The 16,287-nt window shown below is 36.7% G+C and overlaps 1 protein-coding gene across 2 annotated transcripts in view; it reads left to right on the top strand.

The window, feature by feature from the left end:
* LOC126976563 (rotatin-like) overlaps positions 1-16,287 on the top strand; it is a 57,648-nt gene that overhangs the window by 1,714 nt on the left and 39,647 nt on the right. Inside the window, exons 5-19 of one of the 2 annotated variants that reach the window (XM_050824947.1) lie at positions 148-343; positions 432-569; positions 2,136-2,354; positions 2,913-3,082; positions 3,872-4,079; positions 5,112-5,570; positions 6,612-6,756; positions 7,834-7,983; positions 9,402-9,526; positions 10,092-10,309; positions 11,180-11,316; positions 12,200-12,412; positions 13,076-13,328; positions 13,741-13,913; positions 15,528-15,794. In XM_050824947.1, coding sequence (XP_050680904.1) covers positions 148-343; positions 432-569; positions 2,136-2,354; positions 2,913-3,082; positions 3,872-4,079; positions 5,112-5,570; positions 6,612-6,756; positions 7,834-7,983; positions 9,402-9,526; positions 10,092-10,309; positions 11,180-11,316; positions 12,200-12,412; positions 13,076-13,328; positions 13,741-13,913; positions 15,528-15,794 — 3,071 coding nt within the window. Of the gene's footprint in view, positions 1-147; positions 344-431; positions 570-2,135; positions 2,355-2,912; positions 3,083-3,871; positions 4,080-5,111; positions 5,571-6,611; positions 6,757-7,833; positions 7,984-9,401; positions 9,527-10,091; positions 10,310-11,179; positions 11,317-12,199; positions 12,413-13,075; positions 13,329-13,740; positions 13,914-15,527; positions 15,795-16,287 lie in introns of those variants that run through there. The other variant, XM_050824948.1, reaches the window with a different exon arrangement.

Below are 16,287 nucleotides of genomic sequence, written 5' to 3'. Positions count from 1 at the left end.
CAAGGATTGCATGTTTAAATCTTATGAATTTCCCAGTACTCTCCAATTCTTCTTTGCCCAGGTTTACATCAAAGTGGCTTAATACTCTTATTGTGAAGTGTGTCTTCATTATTAATGATTTGAAAATATTATATGCTTTTATTTCAGTTTCAGATCAAATGGTTTAAATGTGTACCTGTTCCCTTGGGTTTTATTAAGTCCTTCCGACCTGAAAACAATTGTTCTCATAGAAGACTCCTTAAAGTTAGTCAAATCCACAAGAAGAAGTTGCAGATTTATCAGAGATGTGTTTCTTCATGACTTTCCTGCAGAAATATTTTTAAACAGACCTTCAATTGTGAATGTAAGTAGGGGTACAAATTTTGAACCTTAAATGGTCATGAATTAATGTTTTCATATTGATTTTTTTCTTACTCAATGTTTCCTTCCAGACACTCCTGACAATAGCAGATGGTCAATGTGGAAACAGTCCGGGTGAAGCTTTGAATGTATTGCAACACATAACAGTTGCTCTGCATAAGAGACTACTCCAGCTCTTTTCTGCTGACCTTATCTGTGGAAACAACCAGGTGAATTAATTTGCAAACATTACAAACAGACATGACAGAGTTTTTATTACACGCTTTTTAGCTTCACCTGTATGTATGTTTGTTTGTAACCGACCCATTTGAGCGGCCCGGCGAATGGCCACCGGTCCTCGACACTAACCTATGCGAAACATAGCGGCACTAGGCCGCTACTTCACGCCGGTATTCTGTGCGAGTGTGGTAATTAACCCGGACGAGTCTGGCCCGATTGTGCTGACGTCAAAAGACGGCAGCGTGACTCTCCCACTTCTGAAAAGCCCTTAGTCGCCTCTTACGACACCCATGGGCCTGGGACTCCCCTATTCTTTTTACGCCCCGGGAAAAGTACTATTTTCTAGTTCGGTGTTTCCGATTGTTCTTGTTTGTTCGATAATTCCTATTGTATCATATACCTAAACAAATAATTATATTATATTATATAAAATATTAATATACATATTAGCCATTTAAAAGACACAAGCTTCTGGGTCACCTATTTATAAGTGGTAACAGTCAACAATGCCCTCTTGTAACACAGAGACGAAACAATTATGTAACTGCCCTTTGACACAGTTTACGATAATCCCATTGTAAAGAAAAAAGAAAAAAAATTGTCAATATAAAAACCACCAAGTAAGGAAAATGTGTGACAGTGCATGCACTGGTATGGAAGCTGTAGTGGATTGTTGCAGCAATATTATAATCTTTTATCACAAATGGATAGAAACATAATCTATATACTACATAATCTATATGTATATTGCCAGTGTTAAATAAGCTAAAGCCTTATCTTATTCGGAAGAGAAAACGTGAATAGAAATATATTTATTTAGCATGGGGAGTGACAATAACATTACATTTAAATAAAACACTTTTAAAGAATTAAAACGCGTGTAATTGTAACGGTTTTACCTTAGATGGTTACGTAAAAGTTACATTTTTATTTAAGTTAACCCGACGTTTCAAGACCTTTCCAGATCTCGTTTTCAGGGGGACTGCAGATGAAGTTCACTTAATGAAGTGAACTAATAATTAGATGAATGCATCTGCAGTCCTGGTTCTAATCCTTTAAAAGTATTTTATTTAAATGTGTAACACTCGTGTTAATCAAAGATAATACTAATAACATTAGATATTGCAATAACAATTCGTAAACGGCATGAAGCTACATCAGTGCGAAAAGGGGCTTTGATATGGGGAGAAGAAATGATAAGAAATTCCCAGCCCATCTTTTAAATCATACTAACAAAATTGGTTAGCTTATTTAATTCAATATTATACAATTTTAGGTGGCCTGTGCAGAACAATACAAGAACCATGTATCATTATCCCCTATATAATCTACTATATTATAGTAAGCCTTCTTTGTCAAAGAAGCTTTAATATTTTTCTTGAATTTGTTCTAAGATACTGTCTGGTATTTTAATATAAAATTGAATACCAAGACCTATGATGGAGCCCTTACTCTAGCTAACTTATTAACTATAACAAATCTGTGGTTGATTGAGATCAACTGATTGGCTGCCATTGGCCGGTGGACTGATGAATTCTTGTTTCTTTTAAATCCAGGTGGAGTACGAGAACAAAGAATATTGTGACAAAGTGAATATGGAACTGCAGAATGCTTTGGGCGGATCACATTCACCGCTGGAAGACACATTGGTAGCATTGAGACAGCTGCCTGCACCAATATATGCGCTCAACACTTGTAACACAGTTTTGTCAATACTACTGAAGAGTGTTATGAAATTTGATGCGGACTCAGTGCATATCGAAACTTTGAAAATGGTTAGTACTGAGTACACCCTAATGTAAAATAAGTTTCGGGTTTTAGGGTTTTTTGTATTTTTTTTCCAGCTTGTCTCCTTACTGCTTCCTATCATATGAGACTATACTTGTCACGATCTCCGTAACCGAGTCAGAGGCAACCAATGGTGCTAAACTTCAAATTACAACTATGACAAATACTATTTCGACTCCTGTCAACCGCAGTGTCCCTGAAAAAGTGCTTTGAAAAGCCACAACCAAATGGGTTGAATAAAATAATAGAAAAAATTTACCTTTATTCAAAACCTAATGACGTAAATCGACGATTTGATATATCAATAGCTATAGGCCGACCGTTTATCTGAGTCCTCGCCTGCGCGGTACAGGGGCGCGGGGGTATGACGACAAAGGGGACTGAGACAGGTGCGGGCGGCGAGCGAATTTTTGTAATCGCTCATTTCACTAAGCGCCCCCTTGGACACCTTGATTGTCTATACATATTGTAAGTCTATGGTCTGAACATTCTTAATTATGCATGTGTTTCAAGTCATTGTTTATGTTTAAAATTCCACGTTTCAGAAAGAATTTAACACGTGCCTGTCCTTAGTCGAAGCCCTCATAGAATTTCTGTTGGAGTGTGTAACTGAAAGTTTCTGGTCTGCGGATCACTCGGCAAAATCTCAGAGGGACATTGCACACAAGAGTTGCATGCTCATGCGTTTGTTGGGCGACCTCTTGCTTGCATTTGAGTGAGTTGCACTTTACTACTTTTTTTTTATGAAAGTAACGGAGACGGTTTATGTTTTGATAGTAAATATTTTTAAAATTAAGTTTTAAATTTTCTTCTACTCGTTTCTATTCGAATGTCCTCAGACAATCTGTTTAATAAATATTTTAGGCGTTTTTTTAAGATTTTTATAAAATCAAGTTTGTAGTAATATTCTTATTCGTAACATCAAAAGTTTCGAATATTTTAGTTTCACCTTATTCAAATATTTCAAACGGATCAAAAAAGTCGCGCTTGTTCGTGACGTCATAACATCGCGTGCCGCGGCCGTTCAGTGGTCCGTTCTCACTATAATAAGTTTAGAATAGTAACATCACAGAGGTCATCGACCCCGCTCCGGATCTCCTATCTAAATAAATCAATATTGCGAAAACTATGATTTGTATCCAAAATATATTTTTCGAAAAGCTGCTCGAGAGATGTATTTTATTTAAATATACATTAAAATTATTAAGATCCTAAATAAATTCAACACACAAAGCATTTTATGGTACCTATGCCTGAAAAAAAATATTTATTTTCATTAGCTATCGTTTTATAAATTAACCTACTCATTTATTAACTAAAAAAAAACTATTTAACTCTTAACTTATTCTATATAATACTTAAAATTAATTATTTCTGTGCATGCTGTGTTTATTTGTAAGTAATAACCACATTTAGTTCCTAGTTTTTAGTTCTACTTTTTATATTAGTGTGTATTATTGTAAGTGATTGGAAATAAACCTAATAAATAATTAAATAATTACAGAGAATCCTATAACTCAGAGCCAAGTCGAGCTCACCATCGATTGGCCTGGATCAGGTTGATGCTGTGCGCCGAAAAGATAATGAATTGGTCCAAAAACTCACCCCTGCCTCCGACTTCCTTCCTTAATTCATTACAACATGCCGTCTTAGACCCGGGAATCGATATCTTCTTTCCCGAATTAAATAAACGCTTAGCAGCTGTCCTACAGGTTTGTTATAATATTTATTTCACCTGTATTTTAAATGTTTATTTATTATGTGCGGATTCTGATTTCCTAAATAACATCTCTTGCTGTGTTATTAATACACTATAATGTTATACCAAATTTAAAACTTTTTGTCTTTATCTTACATTTGTTCATACAGAATTACATTTTTTTATGAAAATCAGGGATGAAACGTGCAGCACGTTCAACTAATGGTAATTGCTTTGCCCTACCCATGCAGTGCCGCTCAGGATTATTGAAAAACCCAATAATTCCGAGAGGTACTATAATTGCGCTCGTCACCTTGAGACATAAGATGTGAAGTGTCATTTCCCCAGTAATTACACTAGCTACGGCGCCCTTCAGACCGAAACACAGTAATGCGTACACATTATTGCTTCACGCTAGAAATACGCGCCGAGGGCCGCCGCACATGACAGGGAGAAGTAATTTTAATCTTGCAGTAACTTTACATAAAAAAGACAGTTCTTAATAAATGCGCAAAATAAATCTGTTATAGCATAGCATAAAACAGTAGCATAAACGATTTTCTTAACGATATGTGGTATCATGACTGGGAATGAAGCGAACACCCTCAGGCTCTTTAATTATAAATGTTTATTGTACGATATAATTTTTTTTATAAAAAAAAAGCCCGCCGAGTTTCCTGCGCCAGTTCTTCTCAGGTCTGAGGCAGTTTATTTGAATGGGTGGTAGTTTTTGACGTTCAATAAGTGATTTTGATCCTATTTTGAATAAAAGACGGTAGTTTTACATTTTGTATACCATAGCTTACAATATACTAGCGTCTGGACAAATAAAGTGTGCAATAAAGAAGAACATCTCTAACAAAGATACAGTAAAGACGAAAAGGTAAGCTAATCTATTGTGGCTCACCGATTTTGATTGACAAGTCGTAAACAGTCAGCAACGCTTGGCATTAGCGCGCATTGAATAATCAAAACTGGTCAGGTCGTCTATACGCATGTATATTCTAAGGCTCATTATAGCTTTAGTTCTGTTCTTACGTTTCAGAATGCAAAGTCTCTAGTTGATCAAGAATTCAAAAGTAAATACAGAGAATTGCAAAAACTTCACACCAGCATGACCTGTGCCGTGCAGTTCATGAGGAAACAAACGAAACAAAATGCAAGCGACCTCTTGCTCTCCATAAGAAACTCCCTCCCCATACTCCAGATACACGGGAATGAGACATTTCTTAAGGATATGGCTTCGGTTATAGTTACGAAATCAAAAGATTTGAACTTTGATGAGGACAACTGGTCCACAGCGCGGAGTATAGCATTGGTTTTAATGTGCCATAATATAGAGTGGGTGCGAGTGGAGTTTTATAAGATATTGTCGGATATGGTCAAGTCTGTTCTGATGGGCGATGACACGCAACCAGACCAAGAGAAATGCTTAACTTTGATATGTGACGTCAGCATTCTGACTGAGATATGCTGTCATGGCCTGTCGTCCTGTGTAAAAGAGGTAAGCGTCCTATGTATAAGAGGTAAGATTTTAGTTGAATTTGTATATTATAATAGTTTTACCTTGCCATGTGTTGCTTTGGCTAAACGGGAAAAAAAAATTGGTAGTTGTAGAGTGTGCCGATACATGTGGAATCTTGGAAATTTTAGTATTAAAAATTGAAGTTTTAGTAACAATTAAATTATTAATTACAATTTATTTTAAAAACTTATTTTCAATAATATATTAATCAAACAAAAACACAATATCAACAATGCACAGTATAACACATTGAAATTTTCACTAAATCCATTCAATTTCACTTATAAGATATACACATCACGAATGCTGCACAAAATATTTTACTATTTACTGATTTATTTATTTAAAACGGCTATATTCACGGTTTCATCGGTGTCTGTACCGACTAATTTCGGACCATTCGGATGTCCTTCATCAGGGTGAGTGTAGTTGGCATAAAACCCATCTCGGAACAAGACCCATAGTGCCGATGATTACATAGTGGACATTGTGAGTACATTTTGTAGACCTATGAACACCGATATTGACACAATAGTATAAGTGCTTCCGTTTGTCATTACCGCCGGCGCACCCCACGCTCTGTCAAGCCGCGCATTGAAAGCGCAAATCCGCATTATGAGACGGGACATCACCGTGAACGCACTACACTCACCCCGATGAAGGACCTCCGAGTGGTCCGATACTACACGGTACGAATTCCGACAAACTGTTAGTAAAGCCGTTTTAACCAATACGGTGTAATAACATACAGTATAACGTTTATAATGTCTCACGAAAGTTTTAATTTTTTTTTTATATTATCCAAATGTCCACTGACTTCACTTGACTTCAGTCTCATGCCAGAGTTTGCGAGTCAACATTTCCCGAGGATGCCTCGTGTAGAGGCGAAACACGCGTCGAATTGTTTAAAGACAACATTTTGGCGGAATTAACACTAAAGAAAACTCAAAACATTTGGATAATTATGGATTTCCGCAAAGTAACGCCTACTTCAAAAGTTTTTTAATTTTGTCATTTCAGATAGAAGAGAGCGCGTCAGATATAATAGTGTACGTGTTGCGCGGCAGACTGGTGGTGAGTGAGAGTTGTTGGTGGAGGCTGCTGGCCAGTTTGTTGCCCGTGCTGCCACTCCTGCACGTGTACGTGACGCACGACACGCAACTTGGTTGGTCAAAGTCAAAGTCAAATAAACTTTATTAAATTATGCTTAAACTGAGCGCTTTTGAAAAGTCACTATAAATATTTCTTTTAAAATTGCTGAATTAACCATATGTTCGTAAAATGTTGAAGTCGTGAGAATAACATGCAAGAAACTGAAGGGCCACTTTTTATGTAAGTAAGGCTACTTTATTTATATTTAAGGGTAATTCAAAGTCAATAAACTTTATTCAATTAGGCTTAAACTGAGCACTTTTGAATCGTCACTATAAATATTTCTTTTAAATTACTGAATTTACCATATGTTCGGAAAAAGTTGAGCTCGTGAGAAGAACATACAAGAAACTCAACGGTCACTCTTTTCCATCAAGTAGAGTATTTTACAACGTCTGTTACATACAATTATATTGTATAGTGCTGCATCCAATATATGAGTCGTGTTTAAATAATATAAATTATTTTATAAATTAGTGGCTTTTGTAACGCAGTATGTTTTACCACAACAGGATCTCATACAATGTAAAAAAAAACGATTTATTTGTAAATGAATTCCTCCACTTTTGGGATTAAATATACAAATTTAACGTTTAAATATGTACTGAACCAACATGTTTGTCATAATGAAATTAGAAAATACAGCAATCGGCCATGTTGCGCGAAAAACCAACGTAACTAATAGCGGTAGTAGTGTCTATTATATTAGAAATGACATCGAAAAGAATTCTAAAACAGTAAATTTTGAGACAATAAATGCCTTTTATGCTTTTTTTATGCCTTTTAACGTTTCATCTGTATAAATACAGTTTGGACATTATGTTACCATGTTTTCATTATGGTTGTAAACCGTGAAAAATATCTCGAGCAGATGCCATGACATATTAGTATTCTTACATTGCAACACTTATTTTCTGCAGCGATCAGATATTTTTGCCGATCAATATTTCTGTGACCAGTTTTTTATAAAGGTTCCCATGTCGTATCGACCTTAAACACCGCGCAAGGCAGATCACTGTACATGGCAGAAAGTATCTTAAAAACCGCAATGTAAAGGAACTTAGGAATTTAGAAAGTTTTATTGTTGCAGGTAAAGCTATATGTAAGTCACTGGAGCTGGATATAGCGGACTGCTTGGGGATCCCCACTATTGACATGACGTGGGGTCTGGTGAGGCTCCTCTTCGTCAAATGTCCCGCCGTACAGCTGGACGCTGCGCACTCGTTGTGTTGCCTACTTGGTAATTATATATTACTTTTAGCCATATAAGATGAGAACTTGATTAACATTTTTTTAAGGAGGTCCAATTTCGCGAAAGAGGTCACTCGTCGAATCCAACTCGGATGGGCAACGTCCGGGAAGCTCAGTAAAATCTTCTCGTTCTCGGAGATATTTGGGGGAGACTGGACGAACCAGGGGGCCTACTCCTAAAATCGATATTCGATAAATCGTTGCATTAGTCGTGTCGAGATGTACTCTTAGTTACATCGTAATCAATGTCGAAACGATGATGAACGAACGACACATTATTCGATATTATCGGTCCTAACTCTACTCTTAGTTGAAAATGTCAGAGACGAATATTCGAATTTCACAAATAATCAAACGTCACTTTTACGGTAATCTCAACGACACCTTCTAGGCTTGTCGATGCTATTATCATTTCAAGTTGTATAGATAAATTTGCCATAAAATATACATAATAAATATTATTGAAATAATTATATGTGATTTACTATTCAACAGGATTTTTTTACTACTAAGTCGTTTAAGTCATTTTGTTGATCGTTTATGCGTAGAAATAATGCAAATGGCCGCCTGAGAAATAGGAAGTTGACGAGAAGGGATGAGTTACTCTTTATTACATTTTATTATCCGCAAGTTTTGTATTATTTATTCAATTTTAAATGGTAATATTATATTCATTACATATTTTTTAAACATTTACATTATGTGTTAATGATACCAAATTGGTGGTGCAGAGTCTAGCATGGTCCTTAGTGCCTAAACTATGTTTTGACTTTTGACACTTAACAGCGACATAGCACAGATAATGTTTAGGTTTGAACATATTTCATTCACACTAACATCGTAAAAAATCAAAATTAGTCTATGGTAACGATAAACAATAAGGAATTCGAACATTTGTTAGAGTAGGAAAGCTGCGATATATTCGGAGTATTATCGTATCGTTTCGAATGTATCGTTGTCGATTTTGCGAGTAGACCTCCAGCAGTGGACGTGTTCTGGCTGATGGTGATGAAGCTCTTTATTGCGCATTAAATAGATTAAAAAAAAAACTTTGATAATAAATTAAACTCCTATCGCGAATAAAGCGATCTCTTCGATACTACCCAACATGGTACTTGACAGTATGTCATTTATTTGGAAACACATAGAGATTCATCTTTAAACACAAAATAGACATACTGAGATAGAAATGAGGTCATAAGGATATCGAACCTAAAAGCAAACACCTAGTAAACAAAAAAAAGTATATAAAATTACAAATAAATCTCACATAATTCGATTAACGTTGTCTGTCGCCTTCCACAAAGTACCGTTCCTAAATCTCTTAAGAATGAATATATTTTTATTTATTATTTTTGTTTAAATTACATGCAAGGAGTTTTATTTATTTAACAATTCATGTTCTAGATGACGAAAGATATCTTCCGCCCAAGGAGACGTTACGCACGGACATATTAGTCAACGCCCTCAGGCGTGTTGAGCCACAGGATTTCAATATCGATCAAAACTCTTCCACATCTAATAGTTCGCAGGTTTGTTCTTTATGTATTCAACTGATAAGGTCCCCAGGTTTAATGACACGTCATAAATAAATAGGCTCAAATAGTTGGACGCATATTGGGACAATTGTATTTGGACAAATATTGGGTTTCAATTTCAATGTATGTAAAAAAAATGTGTGTATACTTATGTATGCAAAGAAATCCTTAAAATAATTTATTCCTCGTGTTATTACGTTTGTAGAAAAAACAATATTGAAAAAACAGTATTAAATACAACCAATGAAATTATTATTATACCGTATAATTTTAATTAACAATCATTTAATTATTTTTATACAATTAGAGATTTCTCTTCCATTGGTTATGGTTTGGTAGGAGGCTTGGTAGTTGAAGACGTATGATACAAATTGTGTAGTTGACCAAGGTCAGGGTGTTGAATTTGCGTGACGGTGTGCGCGCGCATCGTAAAAGTTCATTCTGATAATTTTACCTAACGCGAAGTATAACTTTAATAATAATAATATTGACACACTGCATAATGTTTGACAGTACCTTTTATGAGATTGCGAAAAAAAAACATAAGTCTATATTTTAGAGCACAGGTCTAATACAAGTACTGGACGTGTTGAAGCAAGACCTGGAATTAGATGAGGATAGTGGCGAGTGGGTTGCCAGCCAGCGCTCCCGGCCGCAACTGGAAGCTTCTATGCGTCGCTCCACGCTGCAGCAGCTCGCCGTCATGCTTAGACATCCTGATATGCACGAGATGTTCCTGAGGAATGATGGAGTTAAGATCGTCATGGCTTTGTTGAGGTGAGCAGACATCAGTAGCCTACACACGGCCACTGTTGAATAAAATGTAGTTGTAGTGTCGCTTAGAATTATTAGGTTTTTCAAGAATCCTGAACGGAATTGCATTGTAATGGGCAAAGCGTATCAATTACCATCAACTGAACGTCCTGCTCGTCTCGTCTCTTATTGTCATAAAAAACTACTTAATTAAAAGTGATAATCACTGCACATTCAACGAGAGAAATTTTAACAGAATTGTCCGTCTCTCAAGATCTTTCTTCATGGCCTCTGGTATGATAAAACGAGGCAACGTTATTTATTAATAAAATCCTTCATGTGTTATAAAGAGTATTTTATCCTTGGTTACAATTCTTGATATGTACATTAGAATTTTTTGTATGTTCAATATTAGTAACATTATTTTATTTTATTAGCAACGAAATTTTTACATTGCATTGCTTATCATCTTAAAATCTTACTAAGACGGCTTTAACAATTAATTATTGAATATTGACGAACATGGTTGTATGGGCTTGCACGTGGCTTGCTCACAAATGTCAGAAAATTTCTGAAAACTTTAATTTATTATTAATCACGAAAGTATTCATAAATGAACAAATACACTTGGAGATTGTCAAAAAACATTGCTGTGCAATTTGAAACAATTTTAAAGCCATTAAATTATAACGGTTAAAAATTGTTTAATTGTTTTTTTTTACAGAACTATAGATAGCTTACGTAACGGCTTACTCTCCCATAAGAAGTTATCACTTCAAAAGTTTTACGAGGTATTATACTTCAGAATATCTTGGCTCCAATTATTATGTTTGATATTCACACACAAGTGGAATTTTGTTTTAGCTTTACGTATTAATAAAAGATAATTTTCAGGATGTCCTTTACCGTGTATGACTACCTGGCGTTTCCGGAATGCGCACTGAGCTGCGTGTCAGTGCTAAACAGCATTTGCTTTGTAGCAAGACATGTGTTGTCCAAAATTGCTGATTTACCATGCTTCCTTATTAGGGGTAAGTAAACTCTAGTGTTATAAAATATAACTTTAGTGTTATATCCTGTTCATATTTATTGATTAGAGATTGTTTTTGTTTTTAATAATTATTAAAAGTCGTTTGAGAGCTGTATTGATTTACAAGTGTTAATTAAAACTAAATAATAAATAGCGTGGCGCTACAGTGGCGACATTAAAAGAGTAAAAAGAAAAAAAATCAAGTACTTAAATTTTGTAATTTTCAAACTAACAAATTATATATTAAAAAAAAAAATATCATCATAATTAACGTAGGCGCCAACTTAGTTCTGAACGGTAACGGTGCGGCGTGGGACAAGTAAATGTCAGTGCCTACGCTAGCGCGCGGCTACTAGATTACTTACAGGATGTTCCAAAATAATATTATCGAAAATTTATTTACTTTATGTGAAATATCATTTTTTATCTCTGCCCGAGTGTTCCTTTAATGTCGCCATGGCAATTACACGCTATTTATATTACTTAAAAATATAATAAAAATTAAAATGTCACAAGATCTGATTAATTTTTACATTATAGTAATTCCTAGAACATGCTAAAATAATAAGATATAATAAGAAGTTAAGTGATATTTAGTTTCTGTTTAATGTAAAATAAATCTAAAAATCTGTCTAATGTTGGTATTTGTGAAGCAGAAACTCCTTTTTCGCGTTGAGCAGTTTCAGAAGAAATAATTAATTTATAATTGAAGGTCGCTCCAAGGGTATGTGTTCATGTACATTCATATGTATATTTGTAGCTGTATAAGTTATTACCGGTTATAGCTCTGTGTTGTTGCAAATAACAACGCCGCCCACACCCAGAAGTATCACAGGAACGTTGTCGGGATTGTAGAAGAGTAAATTGGAACATGTTTTGTGCAGGTATCCTCGTGTTCCCTGCGAACGATAGCCTCGTGGCCATGTCGTGTCAGGTTCTCTCCCTGGTGGCGTGGGGAGGGTTCGCGTTGCAGGAGCTGGACGCTGCTAGACGTCGGGTGCCCTCGTTGCCCTTTGCCGTCACGGAAAGAGTTGCGCTGCCCTTTGCCGTATCCAGCTACTGGCAGACCAGCCCCAACGCCGAGCATGATATTGTTGGTAAGCCATATGCTGTTTAGTATCTACAATAATCTATCAAGCGTATAATAAATTGTATCAATTCGAAATTTCGATATTCTTGATACGTACTACTATGGCGAATAGAATACCAGATTTTCAGTGCACAATCACTATATAACATTCATGGAGATAATTATCTCTCCAAGATAGAGCGAAAAGATACAAAAAAATTAGTGGAGACGCCAGACACGACAAGAACTGCTCAAGTGCGAGTAGAATTCGGATACGAAGGGAATACCATCATACAAAATAATAAGAAACTGCACCTTTTTAATAAGGAAGGCAGAAATATATTTATGAAAATTTTATTTTTATGAAAATACGGGACGAGACGTGCAGGACATTCAGCTGATGGTAATTGATAAGCCCTGCCCATTACAATCCAGTGTCGCTCAGGATTCTTGAAAAGCCCGAAAATTCTGAGCGGCACTACAATTGCGCTCATCACCTCGTAACATAAGATGTTAGGTCTCATTTGCCCGGTAATTTCACTAGCTACGGCGCCCTTCAGACCGAAACACAGTAAAGTTTATACATTACTGCTTCACGGTAGAAATAGGCGAGGGTGTGGTACCCATAATGTAGCCGGCATCCTGTGCAAAGGAGCCCCCAACTGGTATATATGAATAATGTTTGTTACAGAATGGCTACTCACCTCAGACCGATGGCGCACCTGCGTCCGCGCGCGGTGGTGGTGGCAGCTGACAGCAGGCCGCACGCTGCGGGAGTCTCCGCGCCACATCCAGGGTGCCGGCATCCCCTGGCCGCCGACCACTCACGAGCTGCTGGTGCTGCGCTCAGCCTGCGTGGACTTCTCCTGCTCGAAGCTCCTGTTGATGCTGGAGAACGCAACCTCGCACTCACAAGTCAATGAGGCACTTTATTTGTTGGAGAGGTATGACGGGTGAAATGGTTTAATTTATCCCTTTATCTAACATTCTGGCTTGTTTGACATTGTTGAATAGAACGTAGACAATGTTTGAAATTCCTTAATTTAATTGGTAATACATGGATAATGCCAATTGTTTTAATTTCCTGTACTTTTTCTCCATATAAAATTTCACTATGTCAAAACTGCTCTCGCCGATTAAAAAATTCCAAAGATTCAACTTGTATTGATATATCTTCTACTGAAAGACCTCCAGCAGTCTGGACAAAGGCCTCCTCCAAAGATCTCCAAAGATTCCGTCGATCTTGATCTGAACATCGGTCCATCTTGTGGGGGGCCTACCAGTACTGCGTCGTCCAGTATAATATAAAGATAGAATAATTAAAATTAAGTGATTGTAACACATAAAATATTTCAGCTACGTGCGTATAATGTCGTCATCAACGGTCCGTCCGGGCGAGTTCGACGCGCTCCGATGGGAAAACATGAAGAGGTTTCTCACTGCGGCGCCCGCTTCTGGTCGCGACACACTCTTGCTCACTTCTTTGGTCCAGTTCATCATAGTGTACATGGACACTGTACCAAAACAAGGTAGATAAAATAAAATTAAAAACATGGTAAAAAAAAAGGTACAAATAGCGTTTGTATATGAAATGTCGACTTAAGGAGTCTGCTCACTACACCGTGCTATACCATAACCAATGAACGTATCAGGCAGGGATAGTGAAAAGGGGTGCACTTAGGGGTAGATATATATATATAAATTTTTATGGTAATAGTTATATATTATAATATTTACTTAAGGTACTAAATTAATCTATGACACGTTGAATAACTTTAATTAATGGTTCTCCTTGTGAGTACGCGGATCTCTTAATTAGTTACAATAGTTAAACTGGTTATACGGATCGGCCCTGTAATGGCTATAGAATAATGGTTATTGTTAACTGGGACCGGCCTGATCAATGGTTAAACCCGTACTGCATCACCTCTATGTATTGGTAATAATGGTTAAAATGGTTACTCGGACCGGTTCTGTAATAGTTATAGACGAATGGTTAATGGTAACTGGGACCGGCCCGATCAATGGTTAAACGCGTACTGCCTTAGTGAAGGCAACACGTGGTTATAAATAATTAATTTTATCTGCTAAGCAATATTTATTATATTGCTGTTCGGCGGATTTACTTGGAACAGATAGAAACACTACATGCTATAACGTATCACCAGCGAATCATACGACAAATAATGTACATGGTCCGCAAGACGGAAGGATCTAGTGGGCGTTATCTCATAGTTTTTTTGCCTTAGGGTGCGTACAATTTACGCGCAGCCGCCTCGCGAGCCAATATGTTGATATAAATTTAGTAGAACGCTTAAACAGCCCGCGGCGGCTAGACAGACCAGTTCATTCTTTTAAACTAAATTAGCAATAACTAAGATTTCTGGCACCTGGAGACTTCTATACTATGCCTGCAATACCTTTTTTGCTCAAAACAGTCCATTTCACTGTCAGTTGTCCGTTTTTATGTATTCGCCGCGCTTTGCTGCAGTCTCAAAAACTCGTACATTGGCTATGTTTGATGGTTTGCCGCGCGTAATTTGTGCGCACATTTACACGATCCTAGACCGGTCATAAAATGATAACTTGCAGTGAGCATCTCCTTTAGTTCTTTCCACCACACGATCGGAAATGTACTGGAAATGTACACCAACCCAATAGTACTAACAATAAGAAAGCTTATGAGAAAGATTTATACATGTGAATTATGAAACAACCTAGAGAGAAAAATTCAGAACTGCCCCAAACGGATACTTCTCTAGGACACAGACGTCAAAATATTTTGTATATTATTTGCAACAAGATCACAGTAATGTGATTAAAGAGTAAATATATACGATTCGAGTGTCTAGTTATTTTTGATACTAGTTGGGTAAGTTTGTGTTCACAAACGAGTAGCTACATCTCAGGAGTTTTTTTATTGTGGAAAAGGAGGACAAACGAGCGTACTGGGCTTACCGTAGAAACGAGATTGAGAAATTGGTACTCAGAAAGTACCAATTTTCATTCATCCATCAATTCTTACTTTCCTTTTGCCAAAAACATCCTTAAAGATATAAATTTAGTACATCAACTAATTATTGTTCAAAATTGTCCAACCATCTGTCTGTCTGTATTGTAAGATTTCATTATTTGTTGAACAGCCCCGATGACCTGGATCAACTCTTCGTTCATCGGCAACGATGCGGTCATACTGTCAGTACTGAGTCGTGATAAACTGTATCCCGGACAGAGTGACACAGAGGACCTAGACGCGATACAACTGCGTATACACATCGTCAAAGTAGTGTTGCGGTGTGTTGTGCTCGTTGAACATAAGGATGTCTACAGCAGCAGGAAAATGGAGAGTTTGTTCAAGATTGTTCTCACGTGCTTAGAGAGGGTGGATGTGGCAAATTTTCACGTGTTAGGTGAGTGTGGCTATTGATTCTACACGAGTATCGTGTATTTTGTGAACGGTTTTGTCGATTTAGTAAAAAATTGTGTTTCTATAAGGTTAACGTTTGATATATAAGTTACCGGCCAAACCCGATTTCAGACCAAACTAGATTTTCCTTGGCCAAATCAGTACATATTTTAGGCGGCAGGATAAACCGGTTTCAGACTAGTTTAAACTAGTTTCTTCTATCGGCCTTTGGACAAATCTGCTTAGCCTAGACTCAAACAAATTCAGCCTCGGTTTTGGCCAAAATCGGGTTTGGCCGGTAACATATACATCTTTAAACATCACGGTCTATTCCTGAAAATACGTAATCTTTTAAATATTTCAGGTACTTTCATTGTCATTATTGGATGTATTATCCAGGTTTGTACTATATAAGATGTAGCAATAAACAATTTATTTTTGCAATTAATCGCATCACTTCAAAGCAAATTGCGGTTTTGTACTTATAAGTTCAAACA

Source organism: Leptidea sinapis, chromosome 41 (genome assembly GCF_905404315.1).
Source record: "Leptidea sinapis chromosome 41, ilLepSina1.1, whole genome shotgun sequence".
Classification (NCBI taxonomy): domain Eukaryota; kingdom Metazoa; phylum Arthropoda; class Insecta; order Lepidoptera; family Pieridae; genus Leptidea; species Leptidea sinapis.
The sequence above is the reverse complement of the archived record's forward strand: the minus strand, read 5'-3'. Positions and strand labels throughout refer to the sequence as shown.